The following is a 26685-nucleotide window of genomic DNA, read 5'->3' as shown; positions in this document are numbered from 1 at the left end:
AGAGAACCGTAAGCCTGATGTGGCCAGGTAAAGCAAGTATGGAAAAATCACTTCCTCCTGGCACTTGGTTGGATTGAAGTTCTCAGAACACCAGATACAGAAGCTCTTACGTTTAAACAAAAAAGAAGGATGTTTTGCCTCTGTGTATCTTCATGCAGTCTAGTGGCAGTTTAAATGCCCATATTGTATTAGATCAAAAGCCATACTGCCAAACTTAAGGAGGAGAGGTTGGGGTGAGCCATCTAGCCTCCGAATTTCAGAAGAAGATCTGGTCTGCACAGCAGCCTAATGTGTGGGCAGTCCAACATGTGGAAAATGTCTGTGAACCACCATAGTCAAGGTCACTCCGGAGCAATCAAGATCATTCTGGCACTCAAGTAGGACAGTTTGATGAGAACTAATGGCATCAAGGCTATCGGAGGAAAAGTGTAGAGAAATCTGCAGGAACAGTCGATCCATAGGGCATTCCCCAGCATCTCTGGTTGCTAGTACCTCTAGGCGAAGTCTGGGCATATTTTGTTTTCTGCGTTTTCGAATAAGTCTATTGGAGGAAAAAACCCAAAAGCTGAATATGCTTTGTAAGATCTAGTCATGAAGAACCTACTCTTGGTTTTCCTCAGCTTAAGTAGTCTGCTTGAATGAACATTGTGAGCCCCTGAAAGGGAGTTGCAGTAAATCTCAGGTCTCTGGCTATCAGCCAATTCCAGATTGTCTGGGCTTTGTGAGACAATGGTCTAGATCTTGTTCCTCCTTGATTGTTCTAGTAGTACGTTGTTGTTGTTCCGTCTGTCTGGACAAGCAGGGATTTTGTTCTGAAAGACGGGAGAAAAGCCTTCAGTGCCAGATGAATCACACGTAGCTCGAGGAGATTGATGTGATAAGTCATTTCCCTTGGAGAACATGATCCCCGATTCTGATCCGAACAGAGGCATCTGTTACTATTGTCTGAGAGGGATTGTATTGCCTTGGGAGCCAGAGAGCTCTTGTCCTGAACCTTGATCCCACCAATCTTCCAGACATTCCTGCAATGGTCTCATGTGGAGATAGTTGTTTGGGGATAGAAAAATGCACAAGGTCATCGAGCCTAGGGGAGATGACACTGTTCTCTCTGTTGGATAGGAGACTTCATGAGAGAGTGACACTTAGACTGACCGAGAAGTCTCCTGCCAAGTATGCACTTTTGCTTGTAGTGTCAATGGTAGCACCTAGGTAATGTAGAGACTGGACTGGAGAAGATGTTGACTTGTGATTGGCATGCAGCCCTAGACCAGTGGTTCCCAAGCTTTTGACTTCTGTGGACCCCCACGTTATCATTACTAGATCCTGGGGTCCCCCACTGAATCAATATTGGAATCCGGGGACCCCCACTAAGTCAGTACTGAAAGCTTGAGACCTAATCTGTTAATCTTATTTAATTTTCGAAGCCGTTGTGGACCCCCTGAGGAGGCTTCACTGACTCCCAGGGGTCCTCTGACCACAGGTTAGGAACCACTGCCCTAGACGATGTAGAACAGTTGATGATGGGCTGAACCTCTTGTCGAGTTGATGCCTTGATAAGCCAATCGTTTAGGTATAGCTCGATGAATACTCTGAGTTTGCCTGAGACATGCTGCAGCCACTGCCACACATTTTGATAATGCTCTGGGGCCGATTTGAGGCTGAAGGGAAGCACCTTGTATTTGTATTGATCGTGACCCACTACAAATCTTAGGAACTTGCGATGTTTTCTGGCTATCCAAACATGAAAGTATACATCCTGGAGGTCTGTCGAGCAAAGCCAGTTTCCTTGATGGATTGGTGGATGAATCTGATGAAGTGAAATCATCCAAAACATTTCTTTTCAGATCCATTTGCTGGAGAGTTTGAGATTCAAGATGGGTCTGAATCCATTCTTAGGGCCTTTATTTTTCACAAAGAAATATTGGGGAAAAATTCCTGTGTCTAGTTTGTGAGGAATGCTCTCCACCGCTTGCTTGTGCAGTAGGATCTTGACTTCTGATCTTAACATCTGCAGATGATGGTTGGACAGTTTGGTGAAATGTTTGGTGGAGGGCTGGTAAACCTGAGGCAATACCCATTCCTTACAATATTCAAAACCCAGGCATCTGTCCTAATGGATTGCCACTCTACCAGGAAACAAGAAATACTTCCTCCTACCGGAGTAGGTAATGGAAGAGGGGTAAAGTGTGATTCCTTGCTTGGAGCCTGCTGGAGGCTTTCCTGCTTGGACAGGTTGATGGGCAGACCTTCCTTTATGGGAACAACGCTGTTGATGTTTGAAAGGTCTTTGCTGCTGTTGCTGATGTTGACCTTATAACCAGTGAGGGTTTGAACCCTCTGTGGGTAAAAACATCGGTAGTACGGCCTATAAGCGTGTCTGTGTTGCTCTTTACGCGTGTCCAGGCCCACTGGTGTTAGGCTCTTCAGTTCAGATTTCATCCTTACCATGGCTACTGAATAAGATGTTTCCAGAAAAGGGCAGATTAAACATTTGCTGCTTGGGCTCCTGTTTCAAATCTGTTTATCAAAGCCAAGAATGAATTCAAAGGGCCAACCCATGGTAGCATTGATGTGCTGCTAGTAAAAAAAAAAAAGTATCTGCAGCAGCACTGATGACCTGTTTTCAGACCATCACGCCCTCACTGACTACCTCAAGAAAATCTTCCCTTCTATCTCTTGGGGGATGGTCGGCAAACTGCTGTAAAAGTCCCATAAAGCTCTGTCGTACCTTCCTAGCAGAGCAGATGGACTTGCCTTCATTGTTGTTGCCACTGCACAACACATCTTGTGACATACAGAATCCAGTTTTTTAATCTCCTTGTCTGGATGAACTGTAGAGGACGGAGCAGTAGAAAGCACTTTTTTTTGCAGCTAGTCTGACTACAAAGTCAGGGGGAGGATCAGAGCAGAGGAACTATGGGTCTTGCTTGGGTGGGATATATTTTTTCTAGAGCCTCCACAGAGCTGATTTGGAAGCAGCCGGTGTAAGGAACAGTTGCTGGTTCAAATAACTCCAGGACCAGGGCCAGGAGAGGTTCACGTGCTGGCGTCTGTTTGAGCATCTCAAAAATCTCTGATGTCGATGGCTGTCAGGCAGACAATGGAATGTTCAATTTTGAAGCTTCCCTTACAGTTACCTCCTGAAAAGTGATTGTCATCGATCGGAGAGACTCTTGTTTGAGAAGAGTCATACAAGGAAGGAAGTTGAGTATGGCAATGTGTGCTGTGTCCTTGCCGTAGGTTTAGACCTGGATGGATGACTATAATGCCGTGAATGCTGGTAAGACTGTCTTGAAGAAGAGTACTGCGACCTATGATATTGTGAATGAAGATCTCTAGGTTTCAAAGATGGAATAACAGCTATCAATGGCAAAGATGCTTCCAAAGGTGTTAGCTATGAAAGAAGTGCTGGCGAGGTAGGTGGAGGAGTTGCTGGAACTGGTAGCAGAAATGGTGGACAAGCAGGAGAGTATGGAAGTTCTGTAGGTGACAATGTAGAATATGCCCTGGAGTACTCAAGAGTCTGAAGATGAAAGCAGACATTGTGGTCTTGACTTTCTCTTTCCTGAAATGTCTTGATGTTGGCAGACTCCTCAACGTCAGTGGTCTCCTACGTCTCAGCGTCTACATCAAAGTTCTCAGTCTATTCAATAGTGTGATGTCCCTCAATGTTGACCTAGTAGTCGAAAGTCTTCTTTTCGATATCGACCCAGCTCTCGACGGTGAACATGTAGGGACCCTACCTTATCCCGGCGTCTATACTCTCGCCTTAGACCTGGAACAACCTCATTTGTGCTGGTGGCTTCTCTTTTCGGATCCCTCACACCTAGAGGCCGCAGAGGAAGGTGGAAGACCCCTGGTTGAGGGCTCACCTTCTTTTTGCTCTCTTGATGTTTCACCTTCAGATTGTGTCTGCTGCTACCTGCGTCTCTCCCTCTGCTCTGTGCAGACCAATCTTCTCCATTTCCCTCACTGTGTGCCTGGGAAAGTTCCTACAGTGTGAGCTTTGTCAGGGATATGAATGTCAGGAAGGTAGATGATGCAGGTGTGATGAGGGTCTGACTTGGCCATCTTTCTTCCACAGGCAAAAAAGTTGTAAAATAAAGATGTCATTTTATTTGACTCAAATAAAAAAAGGTGTCAGACTGAAAAACATGAGTACAGATGAAATCTGTCAAGTGAAACAGCTGTTAAAAGTTTCCAATGAGATTTCTGAGGAAAAACCTCCAAAGAAGGCTGAGCTCAGTGCTTCAGAAGCCTGTCACCAGGAGGCAGAACAAATCCTGAGGCTTACACTTTAAGTTTTTTTTTTTTTTAAACAGTTTTTATTGGGTTTTTATAATTGAGATCTTGACAGTAAATGAGTTAAGAGAACAGATAGCATCACAAGATACAATTGTTTGAAAGTTGGAATGGGAATAAAGTGGAAAAAAGAGGGTATCATCAGGACGACATTTTCAACCTATGTATTATGTATGGCCTGCTGAGAAGTGTCCTGGCTTATTTTAGGCGGTAAGTAATGATTGTTGAGTTTTCCCTAAATCTGCGTGATGCGGTGCCGTTGCTTACCCGTTCCCTGTCTGTTCTGGGGGGACGATAGGGACTTGGAAAAACAATGATCAAGGCCTCCATGAATCAGCTGTGAAACCCAGTGGTGAGGGATGACTTCATCATTGCGAGGGGTGGAAATAACCAGGTAGAGGCACAAGCTATGGTGGTAGAATGTTACAGAACAGATTTAGGGGAGATCTGTGGGGGGGCACTATGGGAGGGGGTAAAAGCAATCATCAGGGTTGTACACTTTGTAGTATATTTTGATGCTTCCAGGGGAGTGCTTAGAGTTGAAAAGTTAATTCTCTTTAAGGCAGGGAATGTTTAGGATTTACGAGCGTTGGCAGGAGCAAGCCAGTATTTTAGAACCATCTATTTGTAAAAATAAGTTTACGGCAAGAATTGCTTTTCCTGAGGATGTACTGTTATGTTGTGATATTACACTGTCTGGCAATACTTTTGTGGACAATCTGTTGTGTCGACATCGTACGCAAACACAGCATCATCATCACCTCCTACGCCGACGACACTCAACTGATACTTTCCCTCACCAAGGACCCCACCAGCGCCAAGACCAACCTGCAAGATGGAATGAAAGACGTCGCAGATTGGATAAAACTCAGCCGTCTGAAACTGAACTCGGACAAAACAGAAGTCCTCATCCTCGGTAACACCCCGACCGCCTGGGACGACTCCTGGTGGCCCACGGCCCTTGGCACCACACCGACCCCCTCAGACCACGCACGCAACCTCGGCTTCATCCTGGATCCACTTCTCACCATGACCAAACAAGTCAACGCAGTATCATCTTCCTGCTTCCTCACCCTCCGCATGCTCCGAAAGATCTTCCGTTGGATCCCCGCCGACACCAGAAAGACCGTGACCCACGCCCTCGTCACGAGCCGCCTGGACTACGGCAACACCCTATACGCTGGAACCACCGCTAAACTCCAGAAACGTCTGCAACGAATTCAAAACGCCTCTGCCCGCGTCATCCTCAACATACCCTGCAACAGCCACATCTCCGCACACCTGAGACACCTGCACTGGCTTCCCGTCAGCAAAAGGATCACCTTCCGTCTCATCACCCACGCACACAAAGCCCTCCTCAACAAGGGACCAGAATACCTCAACCGTCGCCTCAGCTTCTACGCTCCCACCCGTCTTCTCTGCTCCACCAGCCTCGCTCTTGCCGCCGTCCCTCGCATCTGCCGCTCCACGGCGGGTGGGAGGTCCTTCTCCTACCTGGCGGCCAAGACTTGGAACCCCCTCCCCACCATCCTCAGGACCACCCAGGACCACTCCGCATTGCGGAGACTACTCAAGACCTGGCTCTTCGAGCAGCAGTATCCCCTTCCCCCTAGCGCCTTGAGACCCGCACGGGTGAGTAGCACGCTTTATAAATGTTAATGATTTGATTTGATTTGATTTGATTTGTGTGATCCACCATGTTTGGAATCTTAAAGGATGTAGCTGGTAGGTTTTGTTGATGCCATCTTTAAGTATTTGGGTAGGGGCATGCTAAGGACTATGAAAGTATGTTCCTTTCCAGTTGATGTTGCAATAAAGACTAATAGTTTCATGTGATTACTAACTTGACTTGAAAGCTGGAAAGCGCTTTCCTTAGAATTATTTGGGATACACCATATCTGTAAAATTATTATTGCATCCAGGGTAATTCAGACTCAGGTAGTTCCTTTTCTATTTATGCAGGACATCTTCAAGCAGGCCACAGAAGACCGGATTACAAGTGCCAACGAGCTGCCTTATTTTGAAGGTGACTTTTGGCCCAATGTCTTGGAAGAAAGTATCAAGGAGCTTGAGCAGGAAGAAGAGGAGAGGAAGAAGGAGGAGAGCACAACAACGTGTGAACCAACAGAGGTGAGGCACTGTGGCAGTCGTACAAGGCAGTTGCCTAGCCATCGCTGTGTAAATATAAAGGGATTCCAGTGCAATGTCAGTGGTTAACCTTCTTTAGGATGCATGCGCTAAAACTCGTGTTCAGTTATTAGAAAGGAATTGAAATTGGTATTCTGGTGGAACACTACTTTAGCTAAGGATTTTCACTAAAAGTTACTATAGATTTACTGTATATTCACTAGTCTTGGTCCTGGTCGAATTGAGTGTTGAATGAAGGGGTTTTAGGGTGTTTGTTTGGTGGACACATGTAAATTTGAGGTCGGGATGATTGATAAATTCATGAATACTGCAGACTTTTGTAGAGAAAAGTGGCACAGAGCCAGTATATAGTGCATATTTTGACCACGAGTTTGACCATCCCTAGTAAAAAAAAAAAAAAAAAAAACTGTATGCTGCGTTCAAGCAAGGATAAAATTCAGGGGAGGATTTTAGATTGTTCCACTAGTTAGGATGACAACTGGTGTAAAATGTAACAGTTCACGTATACAAGACTGTTAGAAAGTTATCATATCGCATCCAATATTTTTTGTGGTTTCTTTTTCAAACTGTTGTACTGCTCCCTGTCTCTGAATACCATAAAAACCAGATTGGGAACTTTGCGGCCTACAACCTGCGTTAAAATATTGTTACTTAACATGACGTTTCAGGCCTGTCACACTTGCTTTTCTGTTCTTGTTCTCAATTCAAAGCAGGTATCTGATCTCACAGAACATGTCTAATCCATGAGCGGACACAGGCAATCCTGTGCCACAAAAGATGTCTAACTGCATTGCCAAATAAATGAATGTGGATTTTGTATTGGGAAATCAATTTTGTTGTGGGACCATTGCCTTTGCTGCCTGTTGGTACCGGTCTAAAGGTCACACTCCTCTGCACCTCTCTTGGGAGTGATATTTTCCTTTTAATTGATACACAAAAGAGGAGTCGCTCTTCAGACTAGATATCTTTATTAAAGAACTGTGGAGACGTTTTCAGCTAGAGGTATTGCACTTAAATGAATAATGGAATTTTGGGGTTCACCAGGTCCATGCCAAATAACCCAGAAGTTGTTCTGTAATACAGTCTACTACCCCATAATGTTGAGCCATGCTCCTGCATGGGCCTACTCTCTTTGTAATACTAAAGGAAATAATTACTAGGAATTCCCCATGCCACACAGACTGCTAAGAACTCCTTACTCCTCCTTGCGGTTCCCTCACTGCACTTTCTTTAAGGGATTTTGTAAACTGGACATTGTTTTTATGCCCCCTAGGCTTTTGTGTCTTGAAGGTAGCAGCAGAAACAAAAATGTAGGAGGGCTTTGGTATTCCTGTTTACTTTGTGGTTTCCATTCCCTGCACTTACCATAGCAATTCAGCAGTAGTCTGGCAAAGACCAAGATTGGGGGATAAGAAGCCTTCAGTGCTTGATGTCATTGCAGTTATCCCTGATATCCGAGTAAATGGTCAGTCATAAATTACTGAAGCTCTAAATACCTTTAGCATAGCAAAATCTCAACAGAGAAGGGAGCGACATCAAATCATACTGAGGCACTGACGGAGCTGTTTTTTTTGTATTGAAAGAGAAAGTGTGTTGAAGCCTCTACATTACGGCTCCCGTGTATCTTTGGACCAAATAAAGAACTTTCCCTCTTGATGAACTAATATTGTCCTAGTTTATGGCAAAATAAATTGAATTACCCAAGTGCCCCATTGTGATTTTATAGCGCTGCCTCCTCATTTGAGATATTTCAGTGATAAGACGGGGTCGGAGACATTGAAGGTGTAGCACTGTGACTTTGATGGACATATTGTAAGGAAATGCCTTCCTTGGCATGGTTACCCCTGACTTTTTGCCTTTTGTTGATGCCAGTTATGATTGAAAGTGTGCTGGGACCTTCCTAACCAGGCCCCAGCACCAGTGTTCTTTCCCTAAACTGTACCTTTCTTCCCACAATTGGCACAGCCCTGGAACACAGATATGTCCCTTGTAAATGGTACCCCTGGTACCAAGGGCCCTGTGGACAGGGAAGGTCTCTAAGAGCTGCAGCATGTCTTATGTCACCCCGGGGACTCATCACTCAGCACATGCACACTGCCTCACAGCTTGTGTGTGCTGGTGGGTAGAAAATTACTAAGTTGAGATGGTGCTCCCCTCAGGGTGCCATGCCCAACTCTCACTGCCTGTGGCATAGGTAAGTCACCCCTCTAGCAGGCCTTACAGCCCTAAGGCAGGGTGCACTATACCACAGATGAGGGCATAAGTGCATGAGCACTATGCCCCTACAGTGTCTAAGCAAAACCTTAGACGTTGTAAGTGCAGGGTAGCTATAAAGAGTATATGGTCTGGGAGTCTATTACGAACTCCACAGTTCCATAGTGGCTACACTGAAATCTGGGAAGTTTGGTATCAATCTTCTCAGCACAATAAATGCACACTGATGCCAGTGTGGGATTTATTGTAAAATACACCCAGAGGGCATCTTAGAGATGCCCCCTCAATACCAGTCTGACTCCAAGTACTAGGCTGACCAGTTTCTGCCAGCCTGCCACAACCAGACAACTTTCTGGCCACATGGGGAGAGTGTCTTTGTCACTCTGTGGCCAGGAACAAAGCCTGTACTGGGTGGAGGTGCTTCTCACCTCCCCCTGCAGCAACTGTAACACCTGGCGGTGAGCCTCAAAGGCTCATGCCTTTTGTTACAGCACCCCAGGGCATCCCAGCTAGTGGAGATGCCCGCCCCTCCGGCCACTGCCCCCACTTTTGGCTGCAAGGCTTGAGGAGATAATGAGGAATACAAGGAGGAGCCACCCACCAGTCAGGACAGCCCCTACTACACCCTGCCGCCCCTTGGCTGCTGAGGGTGTGTTTTGTGGGCTTGTGTGTGTATGTGTCCCCCCAGTGCTCTACAAACCCCCCCCCTGGCCTGCTCCCTGAGGACACAGGTACTTACCTGAAGCAGACCAGGACCGGAGCACCCCTGTTCTTCCTAGGCGCCTATGTGTTTTGGGCCCTCCTTTGACCTCTGCACCTGACCGGCTCTCTGTTGCTGGTGCGGTGGCTTTGGGGTTGCCTTGAACCCCCAGCGGTGGGCTGCATATGTCCAGGAGACTGGCTGTGTAAGTACTTTACTTCCCTGAGAAACTTAACCAAACTTAGCTCCCCAGGAACTCTTGATTTTTACACTATCCACTTTTAAAATAGCTTATTGCCATTTTAACCTAAACTGTGTATACTACTGTTTTAAATCAAAGTTCTATACTTACCTGTGTGAAGTACCTTGCATTTTGTGTACTTATCTCAAATCTTGTGGTTCTAAAACAAATTAAGAAAATATATTTTTCTATATAAAAACTATTGTTCTGGAGTTAAGTCTTTGCGTGTGTTCCTCATTTATTGCCTGTGTGTGTACAACAAATGCGTAACACTACCCTCTGATAAGCCTACTGCTCGCCCACACTACCACAAAATAGAGCATTAGTATTATCTAATTTTGCCACTATCAACCTCTAATGGGAACCCTTGGACTCTGTGCACACTGTCACTCACTTTGAGATAGTATATACAGAGCCAACTTCCTGCACATATTTTTTTCTAACATTGGTGCAGTCAGGGCAAGCCTTTCTACTGCTCTCTTTTGGATTATTCTAAATGCCCTTAATTTTGATTCAGCACAAAAATACCTGTCATTTAACCAACCTTGTACTTTTTTTTTTTTGTTGAATTGAGGTCTGGTCATTTGAGCACTCCACAGATATTTCTTAAGTCAGGATCCCTGGCAAGCTTTGCTCTCATCCATCAGCCATCACAACCTTAGGTTTTGCAGCATGCATTCTGTTGACTGTTCATAGATTCACATGCCTAATTCATTCCCTGGTCTTAAACTCAAACGTGTAGGCAGCTGGCTATCTATCAAGCGTAGAGATGTAAGTTAACACTGTGAACATAGTCCAGGCAACACTTATTGTTTTATAGGGTTTCAAGTAATAATACCCAATGTTCTCCTTTGTGGTAGTGTGGGTTCAGTTTGGGCTTATCAGAAGGTAGTGTTAAACATTTGTTGAACACATGATCAATAAAGGAGAGACACTCTGAAAACTCGAGGCCAATGATTAGAAAAATATTGTTACTTTTCTATAGAATTTTTCAACACCGGAAAACATCAAAGAAGGTAGCTACTGTTGCAGTTGTTTCAAGTTAGCAAGTAGGTAACCAGTTTACTCAGATGCACTTTTATGCTGTAAAGTTCCAAAGGTGGGGTGCTTGCAGACAATTCTCAGGGGCCCTCTGTCGATTGTAGAGTGCTAGAGGTGCAAGGTCACTGAAAACACCAGCATTACAGTTTTACCTGCCCTGAGGGGTCAGGGTGCAGTGGTGCTAGTCGAGTCGGGTGCCTTGCTTTCTACATGGTTGACAATGAGGAGGGACATCTAGAAAAAGACTGCAAAGGGGATTTTGGGACTAATCCACGAGCTGCCAACAGGGGTGGGTGGAGAGGTTGGTGAGGGTCCTGGGAGCAAGCAAACACAGTTGGTTGTCATGGACCCAGGCCTGGGTTTTGGTTGTCGGGTGCTTCTGCATCTAGGCGCCCACAGTTCTCGGTGAGCCTGCAAAAGAGGGACACAACAGGGCAGCTGCTTCGCCCTCTGTGATGTCCTCTGCGTTGCGGACACCCTTGATGGATGCTCCTCGGTTATGGCTTTGCAGTCCAGATTGAACTTGAAACAGCTTTGGTTGCTGCAAGGGGTCCAGTGCCATGGGTATTGGTGCAGGAAGGCTGTGGTGGGTCCTGGTGTCTTCACACTTGGTGGGGAGACAGCTACGACCTCCTAAAGCACGATGATCTCCACCTGGGCGACTGCTACGTCAGTGGTTGGCTGAATGGTGTGCTGGACATTAGGGTTGGTGCCTGAAGGATGCAGGTAAAAGGCACCTCCCCTCCAAGGGAGATGCTGATGACTTGGTGAAATGCTGGAGACCTTCCAATGCTTTTGGAAGATGCACAGCTGCAGGACGAGTCGGATTGTCGGAACGAAAGCAGGTTGCCAAACAGAGTTTTGTGCCAAAAGCCTACCAGCAGTCCGCAGTTCTTGATTCTTCAAGTCTTCTATGTCCTCTGCTTTTTGGGTGAGACGGATCTGTTCTTTTGGTATTTAGGGGCGTTTAGGGGATATGGGAAAGTGCCCCTTTTGGCATAGTTACCCCCCACTAATATTTGATGCTAACTTGACTAAGTGTGTGTTGGCGATCAGGTTAACCTGGCGCCAGCACCTCAGAAACATTGATTCTCTGGCTCCTTCCAGCAACTGCAGCATTTGTCTGGCTGTGTATCCTATGAGGGCAACGAGTCTTCAGCCTGCAAGAGAAGCAGGAAGGAATCTCCCTCAGAATGAATGAGTCACTCCCCTGCACCTTCAGGCACCAGCTGCAATGACGTACGGCTGCGTGGATCTTCTCTCCCTCAAAAGTGCATGGATCCTGCAACACAGGTGGTGGTCTGAAATGGTCCTCTCTATCAGCTGTCCAACGTGGGAGACCTTAAGCCCTTGCTTCTCCTTGCAGGACAGATCCCCTGGGCACTGGGACTCTTGCAGCTACCAAGGCTCATTGGCTCCTCATCCAAGGGATCTTCAGGCTCCGTGTAGCCCTGGCCTCCAGCACTCTTCCCTGCAAAGCACAGTCTGTCTGCTGCTCCAGCGACGTGGGACTCCTGTTCAGGTGTGCTGAGTGGGCCTCACTGCGATTCCTGTGCCTGCTCCTTGTGGGGGCTGCATCCTCGTCTTCCCACTCTCCTCACTGCTGAGGGTCACATGGGACTCCCGCCCTCCTCCCCATCCCCCCAACCACCTTTGGGTGGAGTCCCGCAGGACCTTCCTGGTCCCTGGCAGCTCTGCAACTCTTCATCGGCATCTCTTGCCTTTGCCAAGGCTTGTTGGTGGTTTTTCCACACTACTGACTGACTGCAACTCTTCTTCTCATGTGGGACATCGTCTGCATCACTTGTGGAACTCTTCTCCTGCTCCTGTGCTGCATGGCTAACTCCTTGTCTGCACCATCGACCTGGTCCTGCATCTCCATAAGGGTGGGTAGTGGCTTCTGCCCCAGCCAGACACTCCAACTCGAACTGGACTTGATCCCCTTCTTTTCCAGTCTTCCTTGGGACTTGCACAGTCACTTCCCAAAGTTTACCTGTGGGTTTTGGGAAAGACCAGGTACTTACCTCTTCTCTCCTGGTCGCTGGGGGCACCCTGTATAGGAATATGGTTCCTTGTTGCAGATCCCGCCGCCCCCAAACACACACACAGTTTTTGCCTGATATTGATGCTGACTTGACTAAGTGTGTGCTGGGACCCTGCTAAACAGGCCCCAGCACCAGTGTTCTTTCTCTAAAAATTTACTGTTGTTTCCACAATTGGCACACCCGTGGCAAACAGATAAGTCCCTTGTAAAAGGTACCGGTGGTTCCAAGGGCCCTGTGACCAGGGAAGGTCCCAAAGGGCTGCGGCATGTGTTGTGCCACTCTAAGGGACCCCTCACATGCACACTGCCATTGCAAATTGTGTGTGTTAGTGGGGAGAAAAAGGCAAAGTCGACATGGCATCCCCCTCAGGATGCCATGGACACAAAATACTGCCTGTGGCATAGGTAAGTCACCCCTCTAACAGGCCTTACAGCCCTAATGCAGGGTGCACTATACTACAGGTGAGGGCATAGCTGAGCAATATGGCCCTACAATGTCTGTCATTTTGTGTGCCTGTTTGTGCTAGGGCCGGTCAGGTGCAGAGGTCAAAGGAGAGCCCAAAACACATAGGTGCGTATGGAGAACAGGGGTGCTCTCGTTCCAGTCTGCTAGCCGGTAAGTACCTGCGTCTACGGGGAGCAGACCAGGGGGGATTTGTAGAGCACTGGGGGAGGACACACACAAGCACACCCTCAGTAGCAGAGGGGCGACTGAGTGCAGTGTGCAAAGTAGGCATCAGGTTTGCTATTGAAAGCAATGGAGGGACCTGGGAGTCACTCTGGTGATGCAGGCAGGGCACAGGGGGGCTTCTCGGGCCAGCCAGCGACTGGGCTAGGATGAGGGCCGCCTGCTGGTCACTCCTGCACTGGTAGGTGGTTCCTCTCGGTCCTGGGGGCTACGGGTGCAGTGCTTGGTCCAGGCGTCGGGTTCCTTTGTTACCAGGCAGTCGCGGTCAAGGGGGAGCCTCTGGATCCTCTATGCAGGCATCGCCATGGGGGTGCAGAGAGGTCGAATCAGGGTGTCCACGTCGTTGGAGTCGCCTGGGAGTCCTCTCTGCGTTGTTGGTTGTCCTGGACTCGAGTCGGGTGCAGCGTGTGAAGACTCACGCTTCTAACAGAAAGTGAGAGTCTCTTTAAAGTTGCTTCTTTGTTGCAATTTTGTTGCTGTTTCTGGACAGAGCTGCTGTCCTCGGGAGGTTCTTGGTCCTTCAGGTGCAGGTCAGTCCTCTGAGTCCTCAGAGTTCGCTGGTCCCGCTGCATGCGTCGATGTGCAGGTTCTTTGAGTCTGGGGACAGGCCTGTAAGGCTGGGGCCAAGTCAGTTGTCTCTGTCGGCTCTGCGGGGCTTTCAGGGCAGCAGTCCTCCTTCTTGTTGTAGGTTGCAGGAATCTGATTTCCTGGGTTCAGGGTCCCCCCCTAAAGACTGAATTTAGGGGTGTGTTTAAGTCTGGGGGTGGAGGGTGGCTACACCCTCTTTGTGCCTTCTCCTTGAGGGGACGTTGTCACATCCCTATTTCTATTGGGAGAACACTCCAAAATTAAGATGGAGGATTTTTAAGGGCAGGGGTCACCTCAGCTCAGGGCACCTTAGGGGCTTTTCCTGACTGGTAGGTGACTCCTCCTTGTGTTCCTCATTATCTCCTCCGGACTTGCCGCCAAAGGGGGGGGCTGTGTCCGGAGGGGCGGGCATCTCCACTAGCTGGGATGCCCTGGAGCACTGTAACAGGTATGAGCCTTTGAGGCTCACGACCAGGTGTTAGTTTCTGCAGGGGGAAGTGAGAAGCACCTCTTCCCAGTGCAGGCTTTGTTCCTGGCCACAGTGAGACAAAGGCACTCACCCCATGTGGCTAGAAACTCATCTGGTTGTTGCAGGCTGGCAGGAACTGGTCAGCCCTACACTAGGAGTTGGAGTGGCATGCAGAGGGCATCTCTAAGATGCCCTCTGTGTGCATTTTGCAATAAATCCCACACTGGCATCAGTGTGCATTTATTGTGCTGTATAAGGTGGCTGAACTGGTCAGGACCACTCATTCAATACACTAGTAACTGGTAAGTTTTAATCGGCCACCTCTAAGGTGCCCTCTGGGTGCAGTTATTAATAAACCCCTCACTGGCATTTGTGAGGGTTTATTAATCTGAGATGTTTGATACCAAACTTTCCGATATTCAGAGGAGCCATCATGTAGCTGGGAAAGTCGAAATGACCAGTGTTAAACATATGCATTTAAAATGGCTTTCCTGGACACTTTAAGAATCGACAAAGATTTAGCAGTGACGTATCTGCTTGTGCAGCTACACCCTCACATGTCATATAATGCACCCTGCCATAGGGCTGTAAGGCCTGTTAGAGGGGTGACTTACATATGTTGCATTCAGTGTTTAGGGGACATGGCACACAATGGCAGCTGGTAGTGCTCGGTGAGGGGTTCACTTTGGTTGGCACAATTCGTGCTGCAGCCCTTAGGGGGACCCCTCTTTAGTAACCTTGGCCCTAGATACCGGAGGTACCATTTACTAGGGACTTACAGTAGGTGCTAAAGGTTTTGTCAATTGGGGAAAAAAGACTGTTCAGAATTTGGGGTGAAAGAGGTCTGGCACTGGGAACCTGGTTAGCAGGAACCCAGTGCAATTTCAGTCAAAATTACACCAGAAACCAGGAAAAGGTGAGGGTGGACGGGTGACAATTTTAAGAGCCACTTTCTTACAGCGGTGTTTCACACTAGGGCCTCCTTTTTGCCAAAAGTGGTTATACCCTTTCATGTAGGCCAATCCATCACCTTGCCTACTGTAAAAAGCTGGCTCTGTATATACTATATCAAAATGAGATATAGTTTGCACAGAGTCCACGGGTTTCCCAGGGGTTCTCCGGAGGCTGAAATAGATAATACTACTGCTCTTTTTTGTGGTAGTGGTCGAGCAGTTAGGCTTATCAGAGGGTATTGCGAAGCATTTGCTGTACATACATACAGGCAATAAAGAAAGCACGCACTGAATGACTAAGTCCAGGCCAATGGCTTTTATAAAGCAAAAATATACTTTATTTCTAGAACCACAAGATTCAGTTTGCAACTAAGTAGCCTGCATATGCACTAACACCACTTTTTCAGTTTGACACATTGTACGGTTTTCAAATAAATACCAATAATATGTTTTAAAAGTTAACGGTGCAATTTTCAAAGACCGTTCAAGAGGGAAAGTAAGGTTAGCACAGTTTCAAGGTAAGTACAGGACTAACAGTTCCAGTCTCCGGGGGATAGGATGCCCACAGGTTGGGTTTCAAGTTAACCCCAAACAACAACCACCAGCAACACAGTGCCAGCCGAGTACATAGGTCAAAGATGATGCAGGATTTAAAATGGAGTCCAATGGAGACTGGGGGCACTCCTTATCAGGCCTGCCGGCAGTTAAGTACCCATGACTTCGGAGGGTAGACCCTTGGGGGTTTAGGTGAGCACAGAGGTGTGGTGTGGGCGGGGGGCACAGTTCAGCACCAAACACGCACCCTCAGCGGCAGAGTACAAACACAGCGTTGGGCTCCCAATGCTTTTCAGTAGGGGGACTCCGGGGTCAAAAGGATGCAGCAGGTTAGGTCCAGGGGGTCGGTTCTGCAAAACCACAGTCTGGACAAGGAGGAGGGCCACCTGCTGAACGCTGTTGGACCGGTGGTCTGATTCCCCCATTCCGGAGTGTGACTACACTCTTCCGTTGTCCACTTCCTTTGGGGAGGGACACACACACCTAACCCTATTGTTCCCTGCCCTCCAAACCAAGATGGAGGATTCTGCAAGGGGGAGTCACTTCAGCTCTGGACACCTTAGGGGTGGTCTCAGCTGAAGTGGTCCCTCCTCCTTGTTTCCCTAATTTTCCCACCAGACTTGCCGCCAAACGTGGGGCTTTGTCCGGAAGGTTGACATCTCCACAGGCTGGAGTGCCTTGGGGCACTATAACAAGAAGCCTGAGCCTTTGAGGGTCACTACCAGGTGTTACAGTTCCTGCAGGGGGGAGGTGTGGAGCACCGCTACCCAGTGCAGGCTTTGTTTCTGTCCACAAAGAGCCCAAAGGCTCTCACCCCTAGTGATCAGAAACTTGCCTGGAAGTGGCAGACTGGCACAGACCGGTCAGTCCTGCATTGGAAGTTTGGCTAAAAAAACAGTGGGCATTTATAACATGCCCTCTGGGTGCATTTTTAAATAAATCCAACACTGGCATCAGAATGGGTTTATTGTGCTGAGAAGTTTGAGAAGAACCTTCTAAGACTTCAGTGCAGCCAGCATGGAGCTGTGGAGTTCGTAATGACAAACTCCCAGCCCATATACTGTATATGGCCACACTGCACTTACAATGTCTATGAATGGACTTAGACACTGTAGGTGCATATTGATCATGCAGCTGTGCTTTTACCTGTGGTATACTGCACCCTACCTTAGAGCTGTAAGGCCTACTAGAGGGGTGACTTACCTATACCACAGGCAGTGTTTTGTGGGCATTGCACTATGAGAGGGGTGCCATGTCGACTTTTTTTTCTCCCCACCAACACACACAAGCTGCAATGGCAGTGTACATGTGCTTGGTGAGGGGTCCACAGGGTGGCATAATACATGCTGCAGTCCTTGGGGACCTTTCTTGGCCACAGAGCCCTTGGTACCATGGGTACCTTTTACAAGAGACTCAACTGTGCGCCAATTGTGGGAGCAATTGTACAGTTTTTGGGAAAGAAGACTAGTGCTGGAACCTGGTTAACGAGATTCCAGCACACACTTTGTCAATTCAGCATCAATATTAGGCAAAAGGTAGGGTGGTAACCATGCCAAAAGCAGCACTTTCCTACACCTATTTTCTACGCACTCCCACATCCTTCTAAGGTAGAGGAGAGACTCCACCGGCTAGACCCAAAAGGAGCATTGACGTTCTACCTTGATCGTCTGACCGAGTTCCAGGTGGATGATCCCCTTTTTGTTAGTTATATGGGTGTGAAGAAAGGTCAGGCAGTGCAGAAGCAGACCATTATCAGGTGTGTTCTACTCTGCATTGAAATCTGCTGCGCACTGGCCAAAATGAAAACCCCCTGAAGGTTTGCATCCTTCTACCCGAGCTACAGTTGCGACCACTGCATTAGCATGCACAGCTCTAGTCCTTTGCATCCGTCAGGCAGCAATGTGGGCATATCTGCACACGTTTCACAAACCCTACTGCCTGGACATCCAGGTCCTTAGGGCCGGGTACTTTGCCTGTTTAGTCCTGCAGGACTTTGTGGTAGGAGCTTGGTTCACACACCCACCTCCGGGTATGGGATTGCTGGTGTATCTCTTCAGAGGTGAGGAATCTGCAACTAGAATTCTCTATCAGATAAACACGTTACTTACCTTCGGTAATGCCTTATCTGTTAGAGACTATATCTAGCTGCAAATTACTTACCGACCCAACCATCCTCCCTGCTCTGTGAACGGATTTCTAGGGGAATAGTTAACATTCAGAGCACTGGTTTTGAAACACCAGTGGTCAGTTTTCTTAATGGCTTCGCGCTTCTGGTGTGGAAAGTCATGAAAAGAAACTGTCAGCATGCCTGGGGGGCACCTATATAGGAACCATAACGTAATTTACGTCACGTACAACGCTGAGGACAGACGTAGAGCCGATCGTTACCACCAACCAGTGTACAGGGGTACTGCTCACAAAAAATCTTCTGGATCCAGTCTGACGCCTGGGGAGAATTCAAAGGTAGGAAATCTGCTGCTAGATATAGTCTCTAACAGATAAGGTGTCACCAAAGGTAAGTAACTTGTCCTTCCCAACCTTTTACCCTGATATGTTGGTGTTTAGAACCAGGGCTGCTTTCCTGCGAAAGGTGGTTACTCCCTTCCATTTGGGCCAGTCTTTCACCCTTCCGACTTTCTATACTCCACCGCATTCATCTAAAGAGAAGGAAAGGCTTCATCGATTCAATTCCAAAAGAGCTGTTACCTTTTATGTGGACAGAACTCTTCATATCAGCTGTTTGTTGGATATATGGGCAAGATGAAAGGAAAAGCTGTGCATAAGAGAACATATCACAATGGATCATCCTTTGCATCACGATCTGCTATGCCATGGCTCACAAAGAACCTCTAGAAGGTATTGGAGTTCATTCTACTAGAGCTAAGTCTTATACTTCTGTTTTAACTAGAAGTGTTCCTGTAGTTGACATCTAAAAAGCGGCAAGTTGGGCCTTCCTTCACACTTTTGCAAAGCACTATTATCCAGACTAGGAAGTGAGGAGGGCTGGTCACTTTGCTTGTTCTCTTTTGCAGGATTTTTTGTTATAGACAGACATGCACCCTACTCTACGTGTGGGACTGTTTAGGTACAGGTAAATGTATCCTTCAGAAAAACAAGTTATTCGGTAACGCTTTTGCTGATGGGTACAGGGTTCCTCACTGACCCACCTTCCTGCTTGTCTGCATATACCAAAAAGAGTTTTGTGTTTATATATTTTCAGTTTTTGTATTTGAATATTTGGTTTAAGGTTCTGTGAACTGTGATAAAATGTTGAGTTCCACTTGCTCGCCTCAAAGACACGTAAAAAGAATGGGTGGATACTGACGTCAGCACGCTGACGATGGCTTCTTATGGGTCCTGTGAAGTTACACGAGGTCACGTGCAGAGCAATGGGCATTGTGACACCCTCGTTGACGTGGGAGAGCTGTCAAAAGATTCAGTGGAATGCATGCCACATTGGGGATATTCAGAAGGTGAGGAATCTGCAGGTGGAAACTGTATCCACCAGAAAAAGCTATACCGAATGTAGAAAGCTGGCCTGGTGTGTGGTGGGTACCTATGATACGTACACCTTATACCAGGTCCAGGGTTCCCCTATTAGTGTGGTGTAGTCACACAGCACTTACATGAAAGAAGCACACAGGATTACAAAAATAAAGGTACTTTTTTTTAGTGACACAACTAGCAAATGTACTAGATAGGCAACTCTCCAATAGGAGGTAAGTAAACACACTAAAGATGTGCACTGGTAATCGGAAATGGTCATAAAAAGCAACAGAAAACAGTGTAATAGCAATAGAAAATAGTGCCCTAGGAGAGCACAAACCATATATTAAAAAAATGGAGTGCACATACAGGACCCCCACCCAGGTAAGTGGAATCTGTAGAGGGGAGCTGGAGGAACTAGGAACCCCACATGGTAAGTACCACAGTGTCCCCCAGAAACCAGGAAGAAAGGAGTAAGTTACTGGTTTTTCCCCAAACCCCCAAAAGGACTGAAAAGAAGAATAATGCACCACCCAGACAAGACTGCAAGAAACCAGCGATGGATCCTGAAGAAGGAAGACCTGAAAAAGAAGGGGACCAAGTCCAGAACTCATAGAAGTGTCCAGATGTGGCAGGAGCCACTACCTGCCTGTCTAAGGTTGTAGGAGTTGGTCGACGGTGGGACGAAGACGGTCAGCAATGCGGCTCTGGAGTCTGTGAAGAGTTCCTGGAGGATGCAGTCGGCATCCCATGCCGTGTGGAAGATTGCAGTCTGTGGCGTGGAAAAGCCACCATCCAGCCTTGGCAAAGGCAGGAGTCGTGGTAGAAGAAAAGTGGAGCTGCCGGGGACCAGCGGGGTCCAGGGGGAACCAACTCATGGAGGAGAGTCCCAGGGGACCCTCAGCAGTGCAGAGAGTCCATAGAAGAAGAGGCAGCCCCCACAGAAGACCCACTGGAAGAGGACCCAGAAGTCACAGAGGAGCCAACGCAGCACAACTGAAGCCGCAGAAGAAGCATGCAGAGAGCTGTGTGTCCCAGGGAAGGGGGCTGGGGCTACACAGAGCCTGAAGATCCCTTGGAGAAGATGCCAACAAGCTTTGGTAGCTGCAAGAGACGCAGTGCACAGGGGTACTGTCCTGCGTGGGAAGGCAAGGGGTTACCTTCACCAAAGTTGGACAGCTGGCAGAGAGGACCAAGGTGACCACTCCAGACCACCACCTGTGATGCAGGATCCACTCAACTGAGGGTGAGAGGTGATCCACGCAGCCGGTCGTTGTTGCTGTTGGTGCCTGCGGATGAAGGGGAGTGACTCCTTCACTCCAAGGGCGATTCCTTCTTGCTTCCAGTGCAGGCTGAAGACTTTTTGTCCTCAGAGGATGCACAGCTAGGGAAATGTTGCAGTAGGCCAAAGGAGCTGGAGAAACAATGTTGGAGGGCAAAGTCGTCGGTGTTGCTGCAGTTTGTAGGTTCCTGTGGAGTCCAGTTGCGATTTCAGTGTCCAGAAGTCAAAGTAAACGGGGCAGAGTCGTCCTGCTGGAGTCTTGCCCATTCATTATGTGGACCCACCCGAGAGAGAGACCCTGAATAGTCCAGGAAGGAGGACTGGTCATCTAGTCAGATGACCACCTATCAGGAGGGGGCTCTGACGTCACCTCCCTGACCTGGCCACTCAGATGCTCCCTGAGGACTCTGCCCACCTTGGGTTCAAGATAGCAGAGTCCAGGGACCCTCTGGAGGCACTCTGGGCACCACGCCTGGGGTGGTAATGGACAGGGGAGTGGTCACTTCCCTTTCCATTGTCCAGTTTTGCGCCAGAGCGGGGACTTGGAGGTTCCTGAACCGGTGCAGACTGGTTTATGCAAGGAGGGCACCAAATGTGCCCTTCAAAGCATACCAGTGGCTTGGGGAGGCTACCCCCTCCCAAGCCATGTAACACCTATTTCCAAAGGGACAGGGGGTTACCTTCCTCTCCCAAAGGAAATGCTTTGTTCTGCCTTCCTGGGCTTGAGCTGTTCAAGCAGCAGGAGGGCGGAAACATGTCTGAGGGGTGGCAGCACCTTGGACTGCCCAGAAAACCCCAGAATGCTGGTCAGAGCAGTGCTGGGGGGTCCTCTATGGATCCCCCAGAGTGCATTGAATCATACTTCCAATACTGGCAACAGTATTGGGGTATGATTCCGACATGTTTGATACCAAACACGCCTAGGTTCGGAGCTACCATTATGTAGCTGGACATAGGTAGTGACCTACGTCCAGTACACGTGTAAAATGGCATCCCCGCACTCATGAAGTCCATGAAAATGGAGCTGAAGTTCGTGGTAGCACCTCTGCTCATGAAGGGGCGCCTTCACACACTGGTACCTGCACCATGCCCTCTGGGCTAGGAGGGCCTACCATAGGGGTGACTGGTGCAGTGGCCTGTAGTGAAAAGGGTGCATGCATCCCTTCTTGCAGCTGCAACTGCAGGCCTGCAGATATACTTTGCTTGGGCTCCCCATGGGTGGCATAATATATGCTGCATCCCATGGGGGACCCCTGGTACCCTAGTGCCCTGCATACTTGGGTACAATATACTAGGGACTTATATGGGGGCACCAGTATGCCAAATGTGGGGTATTTGTGGTCCAAACAACCAAATTTAAAGGGAGAGAGCACAGTCACTGGGGTCCTGGTTAGCAGGACCCCAGTGAACACAGTCAAAACATACTGACAATAGGCAATAATTGGGGGTAACCATGCCAGAAAGAGGGTACTTTCCTATACCCGAGTGTAAGGAACTTCTCCTTATGGTCTACCATACCCCATCTGATTGCACTGAGGAAAACCTGATACAGATAGTGTAGTGCTTTCGATCTAATCAAGTGGGCTTGTCATTTAACACGGACTGATGCAAATAACAGATTGTGTAAGCATATAAATTATATGAAACAATTGATACAAGTAGCTATAGGCTTTCATGTTGCTGCCCATAACTGGTTTGTTTATTATAACATTTTTGCATTCTAAGCTTTTTGCATAGTATTTTGGAATGAGGCCTAAAATCAAGTCTTTTGCTTAAATTAGATAGTGCCATTATTTTGTTATATATAAGTGGCTTTAGCATCAGTTGTTTTAAGTGACCATAACTTAAAGACTTCAATATAGATATTGATTTTGGATATAATGTAACAATTGCTGTTTGATTCATTTTCTGTCTTCCGATCAGGGCTGCCAGGGTGACAGCAAAAACGCCAAGAAGAAGAATAACAAAAAAACCAACAAAAACAAGAGCAGCATAAGCCGAGCCAATAAGAAGAAACCCAGTATGCCCAATGTCTCAAATGACCTCTCTCAAAAACTCTATGCCACCATGGAGAAGCACAAAGAGGTACAATCATTCTGTTCCATGTGGCACAATTGTGATACTGGTCGAGATATGTTCTTTTAATAGGGACTGAAAATATGTTTGAAAATGCATCAGTTAAGCAAGTCCAAAGTTTTAGGTTTGTCAATCAAAAGGGTATGACTTTATGGAGAAGTATAGAAGGGTAATATTTTGAACATGAACCTCTGGATGTGCAGCAGGAATATGCCAAGGTTTATGGGGAATAGTTCAGAAATTATTGGAGTTCAGAGTAACTTGTTAGGTGAATTTGCTCCAGATATATAATTAATTGGTCCAAATTAGAGACATTATGACCATTAAGAACACAACCTATTTAATTGATAGGATGAACGTACTGCATGCTTCCTTTTAAGGTATCTGTAGTTAACATTTTCATTGTTTGCCCATTTGATTGGGTTCTGTACAAGTTGAAGCTGCGGGTAATTTAAAATATCACATTGATTAGAGTCTTGTGTTTAGACTACCTTCAGACGTAATTTAGGTGAAGCGACCTGAATTTTAAATTAAATATATAGATATATATATTTGATGGCATGTGTGGCTGTAGATACACATGCTCTGCATACTCCTGTCATCTAGTATTGGGACTGAAGTGGTGCAAGTAGTTTTTCTTCAAAAAAATGTTCAGAGTCACAAGATCAAGTCACAAGTGTTCAGAGTCACAGAGCCACCAAGAGGAGTGGTGACTCCTCCTCTTGGTGGTATTGTGCATGGGCATCAACTCCTTTGTTAGATTGTTTTCTCTCCATCATTGTATTCGGACGTGTGCCCCTCAGTCTTTTTACTCTTCAGTTCAGTTTATTTCTGATCTTTTCTCTTTCATTCTGTCTGGATTGTTATCTTTTGTGCTTCTTCCATCGTATCACCCCCGCCTTTGATGGTTTGGGCTCCGACTGACCAACCCCCCCCCATTGGGGTTCCAGCACCCACTTTAGGCCTAACTTTCAGGTGGCTCCGGCACCAACAGGAATAGTTCACTGATGGAACACACTCCATTTTGATTCTGTCCTCAGTGTCATACCAAGTTCTTGCACACTGACCAACACCTCGTGTGCAACCTCTGTCTCTCTCATGACCATTGTGAGGCCATCTGCGATGCCTGGAGGTCTTCCTGCTCCTAGAAGACCCTTTGGGATTGGTGAGCAAGTTGGCTGGAAATCGCCCCGAAGACGGCAGATGACACCCCGGACATCTTTGGAGAGGAACATACCCATGAGGAAGCCCTTTCCATACAAGACATCTCAGAGACAGATTTTGAATTAGACATTGAAAGCCACGAGGTAACCTCTGTCCGTCGTGCGAGTACTATGACCTCTGCTGTCCCGCATAAATCCTCCAAAAGACTTTTCAGCCCATCCTTGAAGTCCCCAGTCCACCACTGCCATCCAGCCTTGGTCAGCACTGTAGATCTGCTTCGGCCACCTCGCCTTCCGGCTCATCTCCAAAGATGGTCGCCAAGATCGAAGCGACGTCGTCAGCTTCGACCTCCACAGCTTTGGACCAAAAGATTGTTTCACCAGCGATCCAGACCTGGGGACTGAGCTGACAGCCTCCACTTCAGTGCTGACCAAGCTTTCAAAGCTGAAGGATTCAGTGTGACCGCCTAGGAGCCGAAAACGTCGGAAGCCAGATACCCGGCCATTTTTCCATCAGCCCATCTCCAAGCCCATACTGGAGAAAATGGACTCTTGGCAGCACAGGCTCCAGATCCAAGAGGGCACAGGTCGGATCATCGCCACTCCTTCCTCTCCTCTGCTACCTAAAAGCAAACTTTCTTTTCAAGAGGCTTTGGACAATCCTTTCCCTTCTAAGAAAAGAACCAAAGACAATGCGACCAGCCCTCCATGCAGGCCTTATCCCCCCTGCTTCCACCCACCTCCCCTCCAGAATCCCCCTGTCACCCATTCAGGGAGAAAACCCTCTTCAGGGTTCCCCACAATCATACACTGGGGGGTTTAGGAGGGTCATCAGGATGATAATGACCCTTGGTATGCCTGTGACCCTGATCCCATTCCTTCCAAGGTCCCTGACCTCTACTCCACACACCCCTCCCCACCAGAAGACACTACCTCTTACCAACAGGTAGTCACTAGATGTAGATAGCTGTCTCTCTATATAGTGCACTAAAATGAAGTACAGTGTGCAGAGTGTCCAGTGGATCCCCAATTGGTATTGCAGAGGTGTAGGAAGTTGGCTTTGTATGTACTATTTCAAAGTAAGAAATAGCATGCACAGAGTCCAAGGGTTCCCCTTAGAGGTAAGATAGTGGCAAAAAGAGATAATTCTAATGCTCTATTTTGTGGTAGTGTGGTCGAGCAGTAGGCTTATCAGAGGGTAGTGTTAAGCATTTGTTGTACACACACAGGCAATAAATGAGGAACACACACTCAGACAATTCGAGGCCAATAGGTTTTTATATAGAAAAATATATTTTCTTAGTTTATTTTAAGAACCACAGGTTCAAGATTTACAAACAATACTTTAAATGAAAGGTATTCCACTCAGGTATCTTAGGAACTTTGAATCATCACAATAGCATGTACAGTATTGGCAAAAATGGCAATAAGCTATTTTAAAATTGGACACTGCAAAAATCAGTTCCTGGGGGAAGTAAGTATTGGTTAGTTTTGCAGGTAAGTAAAGCACCTACAGGGTTCAAAGTTGGGTCCAAGTTAGCCCACCGTTGGGGGGTTCAGGGCAACCCCAAAGTTACCACACTAGCAACTCAGGGCCGGTCAGGTGCAGAGGTCAAAGTGGTGCCGAAAACGCATAGTCTTCAATGGAGAAGGGGGTTCCCCGGTTCCAGTCTGCCAGCAGGTAAGTACCCGCGATTTCGGAGGGCAGCCCAGGGGGGTTTTGTAGGGCACCGGGGGGGGGACACAAGTCAGCACAGAAAGTACACCCTCAGCGGCACAGGGGAGGCCGGGTGCAGAGTGCAAGCAGGCGTCAGGTTTGCAATTGGTTTCAATGGGAGACCCAGGGGTCTCTTCAGCGTAGCAGGCAGGCAAGGGGGGGCTCCTCTGGGTAGCCATCACCTGGGCAAGGGAGAGGGCCACCTGGGGGTCGCTTCTGCACTGGAGGTCGGATCCTTCAGGTCCTTGGGGCTGCGGGTGCAGTGTGTGTTCGGTGGCATGTGCAGCTGCAGATACACATGCTGTGCATAGTCCGCCGTCTGGTGTTGGGCTCGGAGTGTTACAAGTTGTTTTTCTTCGAAGAAGTCTTTTTGAGTCACGAGACCGAGAGACTCCTCCTACTTTGGTTCCATTGCGCATGGGCGTCGACTCCATCTTAGATTGTTTTTTTTCCGCCATCGGGTTCGGACGTGTTCCTTTTCGCTCCGTGTTTCGGGTCGGAAAGTTAGTCAGAATCTCTGAAAAATCCGTCGGTATTGTTTCGTTCGGTATCGGGTTAGATTAGACAGATCGACACCGAATCTTGAAGAAGCTCCGGTAGCCCTTCGGGGTAATTTCGATCACCCGTCGGGGCCTGGTCGGCCCGACCGCGTGCAACATCGAGACTGATGGAACGGACCCCGTTTCGATTCTGTCCTAAATGCCACAATAAATATCCTTACACGGACCAACATTTGGTCTGTAACTTGTGCCTGTCCCCCGAGCACAAGGAGGATACGTGCGAGGCCTGTCGCGCGTTTCGGTCGAGAAAAACGCTCAGAGACCGAAGAGCCAGGAGGTTGCAGATGGCGTCCACGCCAACAGGACAACAACGGTTCGAGGAGGAAGAAGAAACATTCTCCATCCCCGATTCAGACTCCGAAGAATTCGGCGTCGAAGAGCAACCAACCGTGAGTAAGACGTCGAAACAAAGATCACACGAAAAAACAGAGAAAGCCCAGGGGACGCCACCGCCAACA

The 26685-nt window shown here is 47.8% G+C and overlaps 1 protein-coding gene across 1 annotated transcript in view; it reads left to right on the top strand.

Moving 5' to 3' along the window:
• CREBBP (CREB binding protein) overlaps positions 1–26685 on the top strand; it is a 1321122-nt gene that overhangs the window by 1216929 nt on the left and 77508 nt on the right. Inside the window, exons 28-29 of the mRNA XM_069210450.1 lie at positions 6265–6432; positions 22635–22796. Of these exons, the coding sequence (XP_069066551.1) occupies positions 6265–6432; positions 22635–22796 (330 nt within the window). The remainder of the gene's footprint in view (positions 1–6264; positions 6433–22634; positions 22797–26685) is intronic.

Source organism: Pleurodeles waltl, chromosome 10, assembly GCF_031143425.1.
Source record: "Pleurodeles waltl isolate 20211129_DDA chromosome 10, aPleWal1.hap1.20221129, whole genome shotgun sequence".
NCBI lineage: Eukaryota > Metazoa > Chordata > Amphibia > Caudata > Salamandridae > Pleurodeles > Pleurodeles waltl.
This window is presented reverse-complemented; position numbering and strand designations above follow the sequence as displayed.